Source organism: Zootoca vivipara, chromosome 17, assembly GCF_963506605.1.
Source record: "Zootoca vivipara chromosome 17, rZooViv1.1, whole genome shotgun sequence".
Lineage (NCBI taxonomy): Eukaryota > Metazoa > Chordata > Lepidosauria > Squamata > Lacertidae > Zootoca > Zootoca vivipara.
In genome coordinates, this window is record NC_083292.1 from 23808684 (window position 1) to 23822962 (window position 14279).

General features: G+C 49.3%; 1 protein-coding gene across 3 annotated transcripts in view; it reads left to right on the forward strand.

Annotated features, from left to right (window-relative positions):
* The window catches only part of SIPA1 (signal-induced proliferation-associated 1), a 40002-nt gene that overhangs the window by 8549 nt on the left and 17174 nt on the right, over positions 1–14279 (forward strand). For all 3 annotated transcript variants that reach the window (XM_035098925.2, XM_035098923.2, XM_035098922.2), the window contains exons 2-6: positions 7582–8865; positions 10815–10939; positions 11658–11846; positions 13824–13998; positions 14097–14200. In XM_035098925.2, coding sequence (XP_034954816.1) covers positions 7959–8865; positions 10815–10939; positions 11658–11846; positions 13824–13998; positions 14097–14200 — 1500 coding nt within the window. In that variant the 5' untranslated portion in view covers positions 7582–7958. The remainder of the gene's footprint in view (positions 1–7581; positions 8866–10814; positions 10940–11657; positions 11847–13823; positions 13999–14096; positions 14201–14279) is intronic.

A 14279-nucleotide genomic window follows, 5' to 3' on the forward strand; every position in this document is an offset into this window, starting at 1 on the left:
TCCTTCCTCGGAAAGCAAACTTTTCCTTCTCTCGGCAGCCCTAAGATGGCAACTCCCCTCGCCTCCGTTTGTGGGACAACTGCCTGGAGCCTGAGATGTGTTGGGAACATTGAGGGGGGCTTTTTATTTTTACCTAGTTAAGTTTCCCCTGGAATAATTTCCTGGGGTTGGGTCTGATCCTGATTGGCAGCGGGTCTTGCAGTTTGCTTGCTTAATGCGTCCGGGGCAGTTCACTTGTCAGATTCTTTTCTCCAAAGTCTCTTGCATTGCTCTGCTTGGGGTCTCTGGGATGTGAGCTGCAGGGGCAGCAGGATTTTATGGGTCCAGTGCACTATATGTGGGTTGCGCACACACACACACACCGACCCACTCACAAAAGTGGGTGGATTTGCACAAAAATTGTACATTCTTTGTGTCATACACAAATGGATGCCCTCTTTTGCAGGCGGGGTGGAGGGCCCAAAAATAAACCAGTGGCCACACACCTAATGAAATGCTTGACAGACAGAAGGTGGACAGGTAAAGCTTCCCCCATAATTGTATTTCCATAGCAGAAAAAGCTTAGCCTGTTTTAATTTTTGACTGCCATACCGCACACAGAGGCACGAGAAACTTGCTTTCCCCCAGTGCCAACCCTAAATAAAAGCCTAGGCTGCAATTCTGTGGCCATTTATCTGGCAGAAAGCCCTGTTAAAAACAAAGGGACACACACTGGTTCTGAGTAGGTATGTATACCATTGTACAGCAAGTTAACTCTCCAGTGAATGCCTGGTCTTTAGCTCCTGCACGGCAGGAGACATACAGAGTTCTCACATTTTGTGTTTACCATTGAGGGGGTTGGTGGGTTTAACATTCACCCACGCTTAGTAGTATTTTCAGAAAGTAACTTCTAGGGAGTACCTGATCTCTGATGAGCCCACCACAAGAAAGAGGATTCCTGGTTGCTAGGATAAAAGGGAGCACAAACTACAGAGATTCCAAGGTCTGGGAAATGAGACAGAAGCGGGAAAATTGCGCTGAAGGGGAGAGGAAAACAGTAATTCATTACCTGGATGCCGGGTGGGTGGAGGGTCCTGCCTTTGGGCAGGCACCTGTGTTTGATGTTCCTCCCAAGTTTGTGGGCCTTGTTTTGCAGTCAGAACCTCTAACAAAATGCTGCCATGCATCTCCAGCTGCTAAGGTGGGAATGAGGAAACTGCGGCCCTCCAGATGATGTTGAACTCCCAGCTCCTATTAGCTGCAGTCAGTAGGGATGGTGGGAGTGGTCATCCTGCAACATCTGCAGGCCACAGAGCAGGTAGCAGTTGATGAAATTGGGACCCCTGCCTTAGAGAACTGCTGCCAGTCAGGAGTAGTTAATTACTCGACTAGATAGTCTGACCTGGCATAAGGCAACTTCCTATGTCTACATTGTGCTAGAGGACTCAGGTTTGGTGCTACAAGTCCTGAACCTGAACTTTTAATAGATGGTTGTTGTTGTTGTTGTTGTTGTTAGTAGTAGTAGTAGTAGTAGTAGTAGTATACTGCCCTATAATCATAGATCTCGGGTGGTTCACAACGTAAAATTCCAATACAACAAACACAAAATAAATACTGCAGAAAAGGCCCACCCTCCGGACCTCTCATTGAGAAGGCACACAAAGAAGGGCCTCGGAGGATGATCTCAGGGTCCGGGTAGGTTCATATGGGGAGAGGTGGCCCTAGAGGAGGAGGAGAAGAGGTTTCTGGAAACTGGGGAAGGAAAAACTTGCCTTTCCCCCTTTACTTTCCTTTTCTTTGGAAGTATCCCTGTATAGTACTAACAGGGGGGTGTTTTCGTTTTTTTAAGATTGTGGCCCTCATTTCCCCCCATCCTACTTGCCCCTCCAGGATACTGACTATAATTTGCAAGTTCTTCAGGGCTTGAGGAAGGCTAATTCCCTCTTCATAAACATATCCTCCAGTTCCATGCTGAATTTCTCAACTGACACCTCAACAAACTGTACGTCCTCCATTTTTTGAGGTCCTCTGAATCCTGGGAACTGTAGTTTGCTATGGGTGCAGGGAATTGTAGCTTGGCGGGGACTACAGTTTCCAGGGTTCTTTGGGGAAGCCATGACTGCCATAAATGTGATTTAAATATATGGTGTGGACGTGACCGTGCTGAATTCTGTTAATGTGGAATAAGAAGAGCACATTTGGGGGGGGGGAGAATCAATGGGTGTTTCAGGCCAAAGTAGATTTTTTCATTTGGTTTACAGGTGTTGGGGATGCAAAAATCAGCATGACTTGTTAGAATCGCTTGCTGACGCTTCATCAGTTCTCTCCTTTTCACCCACGCTGAGGTGTGATGCAGGTTTTCTCGCTTTCTCTTTGCATGTATTCTCCCGCTGCCCGCTGTGAAATTTCCCCATGCATAAGATTTTCCATTTTAGAACATTTCTCATCTTGACTGGCTCTTATCAGAAGCTCTTGTGCTTGCTAAAAATGCACACTAGGGAAACAACAACAACAACAACAACAATAACAACAGGGTCCTGGCCAGCATTTCAGCCCCCCAGTTTACCCTCCTTAGTAGAAATATCTCTCACTTTTTAAATGTATGTATTTGTTTGTTTTTGTTTGTTTATAAATAAGGCGCTCAAGGCAGCTTAGTTCTCCCTTCCCTTGCTTTAATCCTCACAACACTCTTGTGAAGTAGGCTAGTCTGAGAGTAAGAGGCTGAGCCAGTGAGAGATTCATGGCTGAGGGAGGATTTGAACCTGAGACTCTTCAGTCCTAGACACATTATCCATTATGCTGTGCTGCTCTTGAAATATTTTATTAATCCCCCCCCCAAAAAAATCTTCTTTTCCCGCCTTTGCAGCTCAGGATGGCACATGGTGGTGGTTGTCTTCCCCACCCACCCGCCAGTCCCAACCCCATTTTTCTCATTGCAACAACCCTGTGAGGTAGGTTAGGTTGGGAGTGACTGTCCCAGCTCACTCCCAGCAGCCCTTGCCCTCGATTAGGGATTTGAATCTGGGCCTGCCCAGTCTTTGGCTACATTCCTGCCATACATTTAAAGCCCTGTAATACCACTTTAAAAAGTCATGGCTTCCCCCAAAGAATTCCCGGAGGTGTCGTTTGTTAAGGGTGCTGAGAGTTGCTAGGAGACCCCTATTGCCTTCATAGTTCCCACAGAGTTCCCTGTGAGGAGGGATTGATTGTTAAACAGCTTTTGACCATTGTGGCTCTGTGAGGGGAACAGGCCTTTCCTAACAACTCTCAGCGCCCTTTAGAAAACTTCAGATCCCAGGTTTAGTAGTGGCATTGTAGCGCTTTAAGTTTATGGTGTGAACGTGGCCCACGTCTGACACTCTCTAAACCAGGCATCCCCAAACTTCGGCCCTCCAGATGTTTTGGACTACAATTCCCATCATCCCTGACTACTGGTCCTGTTAGCTAGGGATCATGGGAGTTGTAGGCCAAAACATCTGGAGGGCCACAGTTTGGGGATGCCTGCTCTAAACACTGCATCACCCTTCGGAGTGACGGTGTGGCATGAACAAATGTACCTATAACTCTGTATGTGTGCGATAAAGGAGGGAAGCCATGTAAAAGATGTGCTGCCTAGAGAAGGACAGCAGAGCGGAGTTTGGAGTAGGGCTGGGCGATATCAGCTTTTCAACATTGCAGTGTATCGCCAGCCAAACATTGCGGTTTGGCAATATACTGTGATGTTGAAAAAACAAGCTGCGTTGGCCTCTGCCCGCGAGGCACCTGGTGAAACTGCCCCAGCTCTCACCTCGGGAACTGAGGTGGTTTCACCCAGGCGCTCACGGGCTGGGACAACGCAGCTTATTTGCGCAGCAAAGCTGGGGGTCCAGAAGGTTCCCCCTCCCCAGCTGAGACAGCCCCAATGCTCATGGGCAAACGGGCAGAGCATCTAGGCTCCTTTAACTTCTTGCTTCGGGGGGCGCCAACCGCGCTTCCCTCAGCTGAGCAGTTTCACAGAGCCCCCACCCCGCCGCCAGCTCATGGGGGCTAGCTGGGGGCTCCTTTAACTGCTCGGCTGAGGTAAGGGCAGCTGCACATGCCTCAGTCGAGCAGTTTAAAGATGCAGAGGGAAGGACAAGCTGTATCGGTGCCTCCCTGGTACAGTTTGTTTCACCCTCTGCATCATATGAGGGCAAGGTGCGATGGCAGTTTCACTCAGCGATATATCGCTGGTGAAACTGCCACCACTCCTGAGTCCCTCTGCTAGCCGTGCTGCTGTGAAGGGAGGGGTTTGCCAATTGTGTTATTGAGCTAGATCTGATCCTCTGGTTTGCATTGCCCCCCCCCCCAATATTCCTCCTAAAATGCTTCTTAAAATGCTTTCCTCTTTGCCTCTGTGCCTCTGTGTGTCACTTATATGTACTTGTGACCCCCTTGCGTGCGCACATTTACAGAGGAGGGGGAAAGGAGCCCAAGAAGTGTATAAGAAGCTTTGCAAATTTGTGTTTCTTTACTCTTGTCGTGAAACATGGATCACCGAGAGTCCCTTAAATTTAAGGATTAAATTCTTTCTCTGAATTCAACCCCCGGTGTCATTATTGACTGTCTCTGTCCTGCCTGGGCGCAACTTAAAGGACCCTTAGTAGCTGATAAGGCTACAGCTGGAGGAAGGAACTATTGACTCCCCCCAGCAGACACGGCTAGCAGAGGGACTCAGGAACGGTTGCTGTTTCACCAGCGACATACCGCTGAGGGAAACCAACATTGCGGTTGATATAAAAATTAATAAGTTCCCATAAAGGGAGATCAGCCTCATAAGGAGGACTGAAATCCTCTAAGGAGCAGATAGCTCCTTTTGGTTGGTATAAAATGACAAAGACCAAAACCCAGGGCTTGTAAAGCAAAGCGTGATCTTTGTTAAAAAAAGATAGAGGCCTGTTATAACAGAGGTCCCCCCCCCAAAAAAGCAGAGATGTCAAGAGGAACCCCGAACAAAAGAACATTTCCCATTATATACCTTTTGTTGTACATGTAAGTGGATGGAGGAAAAAGGCGGGAAAGGAAGATCAACATTTCCAGTAAACAGAGTACTTGTGAACTCTTACAAGATTAACATTTTTTCAATAATAATAATAGACAGAATACTTGTGAATCTTCTGGAGATGGTACCCTGATTACAGCGATGTCATGTCTTGGAATTTCTCGGTTGTCAATATGTAAATTCAAGTATCGTTGGTGAATGGTTTGGTGGGAGGAGATATTAACATGAAGTCCTGTCTATCCTGTCTTACTATGTAACTTATTAATTTAACAAAGTTCTTAGTTTGCCTTTTCCTGGGTAGCCTGGCCTTTCCTTTGAGATGGAAATCACTTTAATTCTTGAGACAGTGAGAAAGTTCCTTCACCCCCCTTCTCTCCTTGCAGAGAAACATTTGGTCGTTTTGGGAGAATCAAAATGGTTTTCAGGCCTGTCCTCCTGTACTGTTTGCTTGGTACATTTATGAACATTTATTATATAGGTAAAGGGGCCCCTGACCATCAGGTCCAGTCGTGTCCAGCTCTGGGGTTGCGGCGCTCATCTCGCTCTATAGGCCGAGGGAGCCGGCGTTTGTCTGCAGACAGCTTCTGGGTCATGTGGCCAGCATGACAAAGCTGCTTCTGGCGAACCAGAACAGCGCACGGAAACGCCGTTTACCTTCCCGCCGGAGCGGTCCCTATTTATCTACTTGCACTTTGATGTGCTTTCGAACTGCTAGGTGGGCAGGAGCTGGGACAGAGCCCTAGACTCTGTGGTTTAACCCACAGCGCCACCTGGGTCATTATATATATGACCTCAAAATTCTTACAACACAGTCTGCTCCTCATACCGGTCCTGGGCGATATATAGCCCAGGCCTACTCAGGAGCACAGAGTACAAAAGTGGGTTGCAAGCTGCTGTCGATGTGGCTTGAAAAAGCTGTCGTCCCCCAATATTTGAAATTTCCCTCCCTGGGCGAATGCTGCTTGCTTCTGTCTGTGTCCGCCAGAAACAGTTCATCCTCTTCCCACTAATCTTCCTCCTCACGCCTTGATGACAAGAAGCCATGCCTGTGCTTTGATCGTTTGCAGAAGTTTGGTCTTCTTCCACTTCCTCCTGCTTGTAGTGCTGAAGTGGAGCGTGTGCCTCTGGGCAGCTCGCTTAAGAGTTGCCATTACATGTCACCGCAGCGTGACTTGGTCCTCCGCACCGGGGTCAGAGGCAGGTTGTTGCCTTCTCCGGCCCAGCTTCCAATCAGTGTATAGTTTATTTTGGGGCGAAGTGAGTTAAACAAGGTTAGTGATTGTGCAAAGCGCATGCAGGACCAAGGCCGGATATGCTGTTATTTTTGCTTTCCTCGGAGTCTGGGACAGGGCCTGCCACAAGGCAGCGGGTGGGGGACCTGCTTTGCACCCAGGTTCAGATGCCACTTGCCTTCCAGCTTCTCCCACCAAATCTTCCATCCCTGCCCCAAGCTGGCAGGTTCCTCCGAGAAACAGGCCTCTCTGGCTGGGTGCAGGGCTTGTTGGGCTGCACCATCTGTACAGGGCAAGGGACAGCTGGGCACCAGTTCCTCCGATAGTGATTGGGAGTGACAGCCCTCGGGGGTGGGTTGGGGAGGATGCTCAACAACTAGGCTAATCGGCTCTTGACAGCAGGGATTTTATCCTACATGGGGTGTGGAGCAAATGGAGCCCTGTTTTTGCTTTAAAAAACTGGGGCTTGGCAAAAGCGCGGGGCCGGAGCACAGGTGAGAGTGTTTCTGGGTATATGCAGAGCGAAGAGCATCGTTTGATGCTGGGTTGGGAAGCTGAACTCTTGGCGTAGAGGAACTGCTTTATTCCAGGTGTTATGCAAAGTTTGAAGCGGGGAGCTTCTCCTCCTCCTCCTCAGGAATCCCAGATGCCGTGGTTATAGTCGGGTTCAGAGGTGTTGCTAGGTACTTGAAAGCCCAGTGATCTGAAAGGAGATTGCAAGAAAGGAGATTCCAGCTAAACATATGAAAAAACTTTCTGACAGTAAGAGCTGCCTAACAGTGGAACAGTCTCCCTCGGGAAGTTGTGGACTCTCCTTCCTTGGAGGTTTTTAAGGCTAGATGGGTATGTTTCATGGATGCTTTAGCTGAGATTCCTGCATTGCAGGGGGTTGGACTTGATGACCCTCAGGGTCCCTTCCAACTCTGCGTTTCTATGATTCTATCAGCATCGTCCTCACCTTAATTTCCAAAGGCCTGTCAGAACAGGAAGGTTTGGGCTTGCCCGCAGAAGGATAACAAAGAGGGAGCCAGTCTAGCCTCTCTCGGGAGGAAATCCCACAATGTGGGAGCAGCCAGAGAATAGATTCTCTCTTTGGTGTCACCACCAACCGTGCTCACCTGAGGATCTTGACACCCGGGTAGGTTTGTTTAGGGAAGTACAATCTTTCAGGCCTCCTGGGCCCAATGCTTGTACCCCACCTGGGAAAGTTTGGCAAGGCCTCCAAAGCAGGAGAATTGGGTATCAAGCAGGCTTGAATTCCAGCTCCATAAACCTGGCGTGTTTGGCTCAAAGCAGATCTTTTTCACCTACCTTCTTCCCTCTCTCCCTTGCCTCTTTTTTCCATTGCAGTAAACACCCCTCAAAATGGCTAGACAGCTTTGCCGTGCCCAGGTAATTCCTGGCACCCCTGCCCGTCTGGCTGCTGTGTGCTGACCCTCGCCTCTGCATGGAGCCTGTTTGCCAAGGAGAAACTTGGATCTCCCCAGCAGGACTAGATCCCTTTTAAGCGTGTTTGGAAGCCCCTCTCCATGGGCGGGGCACTGACCTCTTCCGCCAAAGAGACTGCGGCCTGTTACATGCTGACAACTTGATTTGCTGAAGCACCTGGGGAAGCGGGGTTGGTGTTGTTTTTTCCTTTCTCCAGTTGGGTAGGATCCAGATTCCCCCGTGGTCCTTTGGGTGCCTGGGCCAGCGCGAGGGGAGAGGTCTGTGGGCGCCTGGAGGCAATGCAGTCAGACGACCTCTTCATCCGCAAGACCCGAAGCCACTGGAACAGACCACCTCTCACGTCCCTCTCTTTCGACACCTTCCGGGGCCCCAAGCCCCAGGCGGCTGAGGGCCCCCTTGCGGGGCAGTGTGGCCCTCCACTGAGGTCCCCGAGACGTAGCTACCTCATGCATCGCAGCAACAGCGACGTGACGCTCAGCGAAGGGGAGCTGGCTCCTGCCCCTGCCGCCCCCGGCTCTCCCTTGCCCACTGCGCCACCCGCCGCTGGAGTCAGCCTTCATCGCATCAGCAGCCCCAACGCATCCACAAAGTGCCCTGCGCCCCCTCGGGCCCGGGCACACAGCCACGAAGAGCCACGGGCTGGCAGCCCCACGGCACGTCGCTTCCGTGACCCCCTGCTTCTGCTGGGACTGGCAGCCAACGAAGTGTGGGAGACTGAGGCGGATGGTGCACCGGCTGGGGACCCTGCGCCTTCCGAGGCGCCCGTGCCAGTGTGGGGTCGCCACTTGGCCCACTACGACGTCCAGAGCATCCTCTTCGAGCCAGGCGAGGCCACCCGAGAGGCGGAGAAGCCTGGCAATGTCATCACAGGAGCATCGGCTGCGTCGGAACGGGAACGGTGCCAGGCGGACCCTGTGCCCCCCTTTGAGGGAGAGGGGAGCGAGGACAAGGATGGGCCCCTGGTGCTCAGCTGCCCCAACTTCCGCATGGAGGCTGGGGGCGAGGCCGAGTGGGGGATTGGCCAGCACCGGGGCTCCCTTGCAGGGTTTCACTGCCCCAACATGGCGGTCTCTGTGCTGGAAGAGCCCCGGGAGAGCTACGGCCAGAGGACCAGCCGGACAAGCCATGCTATCGAGTACGCTGACCTCGGAGCCTGCTATTATCGGAAGCATTTCTACGGCAAGGGTGAGCGGCTGCTGGCAGGGTGAGGTGAAGCAGGGGAAGGGGGCCCTGGGCAGGCTGTGGGAGTTGACTTGGGGTGTTGAAGCGAGGGGAAAGCAAAAAGGCGAGTGGGGGTTGTGTGGGACACAATAGATGGGTATACAGAGAATACACAGTATGGAAAACCTGGCTAGGGAGACATTTTTCTTTCTCCTAAAACTAGAATTCCAATTCCTGGACCATTATTTTGCCTCCTCTTGCTTCCTTTTTGCATGATGCATAGCTTTAATTTTAATTTTTAAAAATAATTTTATTTATGCATTTTCAAATTTAAAGTTGCACTCATTTATATACATGGATTTATGTGCCCAGATTGTATCGGCTTCCCAATCTATCCTTCACTGACATTATCGTTCATATTCTTTGGATCGCTGCATCTCCCGTAGACTTCCATCCTTTTTCTTTCTATTCATTTATCTTGTCCACTGCCGGTCCTAGGTTCATCCTACGTGGAAATTAACCATGATACCGTCTCTTTTTAAATATTATCCAAAACAATCCCACTCACTCCTTATTTTTTCCTCATTCTAGTTTCTTATTTTGGCTGTTAAACTTGCTCATTCCGCAAATTCTATTAGTTTATGCAACCATTGGTCCTTTGTCAGAGTTGCCTTTATTTTTTATTTTTAATATAGTTTTATTAATTCCCAATATATAACCATTACAAAAAAGAGGGGGGGAATACAAAAACTAAACCCCAACTCTTCCCCCCTCCCCTTCAGGAGGGATCAATCTAGTTAAGATTTGCCAAAGTCCAACCTCTTGATTTTGGTACTTGCCATTCTTTAGGGTTATCAGTAAAGTATTTTATAAAAGGATGCCGTATTTCAACAAAATTGTCTGCACCATTTGTATTATTCAGTGCATGTAATCTCTTCGTTAATGTTTCTGGAACAGCAATAGATCATTCGTTCTTTTTCCAACAGAGATATGTAGCTTTATTGAAGACATTCAGCCCCCTTTAGATCCATTCCAACAACAGCCCTGCGCATTAGAGTAAACTGAGTGGCTCTTAGGTGTGTTGAAATGCATTCATAGGGTGTAAAAAGGAGGCCAAAATAATGGACAGCAAGTGGTGTGGTCACTCTGAAGCTAAGAGGATTGCATTGCTGGTGAAGGCACCTGGAAAAAAGGGAAATTTTGGAACCTAGTGTGCCTTGCCAGAGGCAGGGCAGAACTGCTTCAAAGGCATGTTCCTAACATGAGGTGGCACCTGCCCTGAATAGGAGGTGTGACTGGGTGCAAGTTAGAGACTGGGAGAAGACAAATAAAATCCTGGTTTGGTAGTGATGGGCTATCTTTTTGTCCTTTCATGGTACGCAGCAGCCTCCACCAACCAGCTGCTGTGGGGCTGATGGGAGTTTCAGTCCAAAAAATCTGGAGGCCTCCCTAGGTTGGTGAAGGATGGTGTACAAAGAAGGATGGTCTGGCCTCCGCCTTCTTAGATCAACCCCACAATCTACCAGCCCAGACCCAGGAACAAAAGATTACAGTTAGAATTATGTAGTTGAGAAGAAGGTGCCTCTGAGCGCATTCTAAGCCAAGGACTTTGTGTCCGATACTTGAAAACAGAGCTCGATCTCCTTTCACGCCACCCCCCACTCCTGGCTAGCTTTCCTCGTTCCAAGCAGCCTTGTTCAGGTAGAGAAAATGGTTTCCCCTGTTCTAACTGGGAGTCGTAAAACTTTGCCGATCTCCTGAATCATACAGAGATCTTCCACTAGACCCCAATGGACCCTCTGCTCACCCTTGGTGTTCAGGGTGGCTGAGGGCAAAAATGGGACGCTGGGTGTGGGGCAAGTGTAGGCCTCCTGCTGGCTGGCTTTGCTGCGAGGTTCCTTGTTTTCAGAGTCTCTGCTTGGCTTTGTTTGCAAGCTGTCCTCAAGGCAGGTTCCTCGCTTCTCTCCACACAGAGCACCAGAATTACTTCGGGGTGGACGATAAGCTGGGCTCTGTGGCTGTGTCGCTGCGGCGTGAGGAGAAAGAGGGCAGCGCTGGACCCCAGTACAATTACCGCCTCATAATCCGCACAAGTCAGGTGGGCTCTTACGACATGCCGCAATAGCCGTTGTTGTGGTTTTTTTTTTATCCCAACCTGCGAGTTAAATTAGCTTACAAAAAATCAGCCATGAGAACTGTCTCAAATACACAGCACACAAGGAAAACAGGATGGGGAGGGAGGAAGGGTTGAGGGGAAGCCCAGCCAGCCATTCTTAAATTTATGGTTTGTATTCTTTGGCGATCAACACCTCCCCAGGAGAACTGACACCAGCCCAGAGCAGACGACAGCTGCCACATTCACACCAGACATTTTAAGCACTAGGATTCCTCTTTAAACAGCCATGGCATGGCTGGGAATCCTGGGAACTGTAGTTTGTTACGGGTGTTGAGAGTTGTTTGGAGACCCCTATTCTTCTCACAGACCTACAATCCCCAGAATCCTCTGTGAACAGGGGTTAATTGTTAAAGCACTCTGGGAACTGTAGGGCTTTGAGGGGAATAACAACTCTCAGCACCCTTGACAAACTACAGCTCCCATAATTCTTTGAAGTGACGCCATACCACTTTATGGTGCAAATGTGGCTTGAAAAGAGAGTCTGTGGCAAAGGTGGGACCAAACCTCAGCTTTTCTCAGGTCCCACCCCAACATCCTGGCCACTAGGCCACACTGAGTGGTGTCATGGCCTTACGTGGAGGGGAGTCCCCCTGGTGTGATGCTCCTCCTGTCCCCTTGACAGCTGTTGTTTTCCTCCCAGCTCCGGACTCTGCGGGGATCCATTTTGGAGGATGCTGTTCCCCTTTCGGTCCGCCACACTGCCCCACGGGGCATCCCTCCCAAGAAGTTGCTGGAACACGTCATGCCAGAGCTCAACCTGCAGTGTCTCCGCCTGGCCTCTAGTTCCCCAAAGGTCCCAGAGACCTTGCTCAAGTTGGATGAACAAGGGGTAAGGCTGTTTCATTCAAAACGCATATTCCCCACCCTGTTATGTCTTAGAACTGGGGTCAGCAAACTTTTTCAGCAGGGGGCCGGTCCTCTGTCCCTCAGACCTTGTGGGGGGCTGGACTATATTTTGGAAAACAAAATGAACAAATTCCTATGCCCCACAAATAACCCAGAGATGCATTTTAAATAAAAGGACACATTCTACTCATGTAAAAACACCAGGCAGGCCCCACAAATAACCCAGAGATACATTTTAAATAAAAGGACACATTCTACTCTTGTAAAAACACCCTGATTCCTGGACCGTCTGCCGGCTGGATTTTTTAGAAGGAGATTGGGCCGGATCCAGCCCCCGGGCCTTAGTTTGCCTACCCATGTCTTAGAACTGCTTTCAAGGTCGTTTACTGCCATGAAAAATTGTTTTGTCTTGTTTTTATACTGCCCTTCATCCATAGATCTCGGAGCGATTCACAACATAAAATTGCAATACAGTTGTACCTCGGAAGTCAAACAGAATCCGTTCCAGAAGTCCGTTCGACTTCCAAAGAACGGCTTCTGAGCTTCCTGCAGCCAATTAGAAGCTGCGGAAGCCGTGTCGGACGTTCGGCTTCCAAAAGAACGTTGAAAAACTGGAACACTCACTTCTGGTTTTTGATCATTCGGGGGCCGAAACGTTTGACTCCCGAGGCGTTCAGGAGCCAAGGTACAACTGTATAAAAAACACAAAATACATAGTAAAAATAAGAACAAAAACAAACCAGTAATCCCACAACACATTTAAAAGGCCATCAGATGTCAACCAAGGAATAAAATCGAATCCCGAGGAATCTCACATTGAAGGCTCCATGGGCAGAAAAACACTCCCTAAGCAACACTCTCAGACCTTCCGACTTTTTCTGATGCAAAACTGGGATATGCATCTTCTCGCTCTTGCCCCCCAAAGCGGTATTTTTTTGGGAGACAAGATCTTGTAGTGCCCAAAAATGTGAGAGCGCATGAAGTCACAGCACCCTAAATGGCTGCCGAGATCTTGCGAGAAAAAATGGGAAGGTATGCACACTGGAAACATCAATGCAAGTAGTACTGGAACCACCTCAGAGCAGTGCCACACGGTCCTAACTCCAGAAGGATACCGTGATTGATGGTATCAAAAGCCGCTGAGAGGTTGAGGAGAATCAACAGAGACACATGACCCGTGTCTCTCTCCCGACTGAGGTCATCGTACAGGGCGACCAAAGCAGGTTCTGTGCCAGAACCAGGCCTAAACTCCCATTGAAATGGATCTAGACAATCACTTTCTTCAGCAGCTAGATTTGTATCATTTGTATTTAAAAACAATAATTTAAAAATCAGAAGGCATCCATCAAAGAACATCCAGCTGAGCTTTAAGGCAGGGCTGGGGAACCTGTAACCCACCCAGTGTTATTAGACTCCAGCTCCCATGATCCCCAGCCAGCATAGCTAACAGCCAGGAATTATGGGAGTTGTAGTCCAACAATATCTGGAAGGTCCATCTTCCTCTGCTGTATCAAATGAGCATGGCTACGGGTTCATTTCCATTCAAGCTGTTGACTTTGGCTTTTAAAGCCCAACGCAGCTTGGGACCTCAGGTACTTTTAAAGAGTGTCTTATCCCATGGCTTTTAAGATTTTCTACTGAGATACATATCTTAAGATCTTTTACTCCAGCTACCCAGAAGTAAGGCAGGGACAACCACGTGATCGGCTTTTTGTTGCGGTTGCACCTCTCATCGGATACTCTGAATACTAGTTTCTGGGCGACAGCAGCAGGAGAGGACTAGCACTTTTGTGGCCTGCTTGTGGGCATCGCAAGAGGAATCTGATTGGCCATTCTATGTGCAACAGGATGTTGGATTAGACCTACCCAGTAAGGTGAAGGCTTTGAAAAAGCCTCTGGTTTGTTCTTGTTTGGGTCTTGCCCTTCAATCTACCCATCCTGGACTTCCGCCTCCCCGCAGCTCAGCTTCCAGCGGAAAGTCGGGGTGCTGTACTGCCGGGCAGGGCAGGGCTCCGAGGAAGACATGTACAACAACGAGGAAGCAGGGCCAACTTTCCAGGAATTCCTGAACCTCTTGGGTGAGCGCATCCGGCTACTAGGCTTTGGCAAGTACCGTGCCCAGCTAGACAACAAGAGTAAGTATAACGGGAGTGTGATTAATGTGTGGATGGATGCTACCGTAGCTGCAGCCACACTGAAAATGTTTTAATCTCTCTCCAACTCTTCTTTGCAGATGATTCCACGGGGACCCACTCGCTCTATACCACGTATCAGGATTATGAGATCATGTTCCACGTCTCTACCATGCTACCCTACACCCCTAACAACCGCCAGCAGGTATGTGGGGGCATTTTTGCTTAGGTCAGGGGAGCAAGAGATTCCCCATAAAAAGTAAGTGAGGGGGAAGCCACCACAC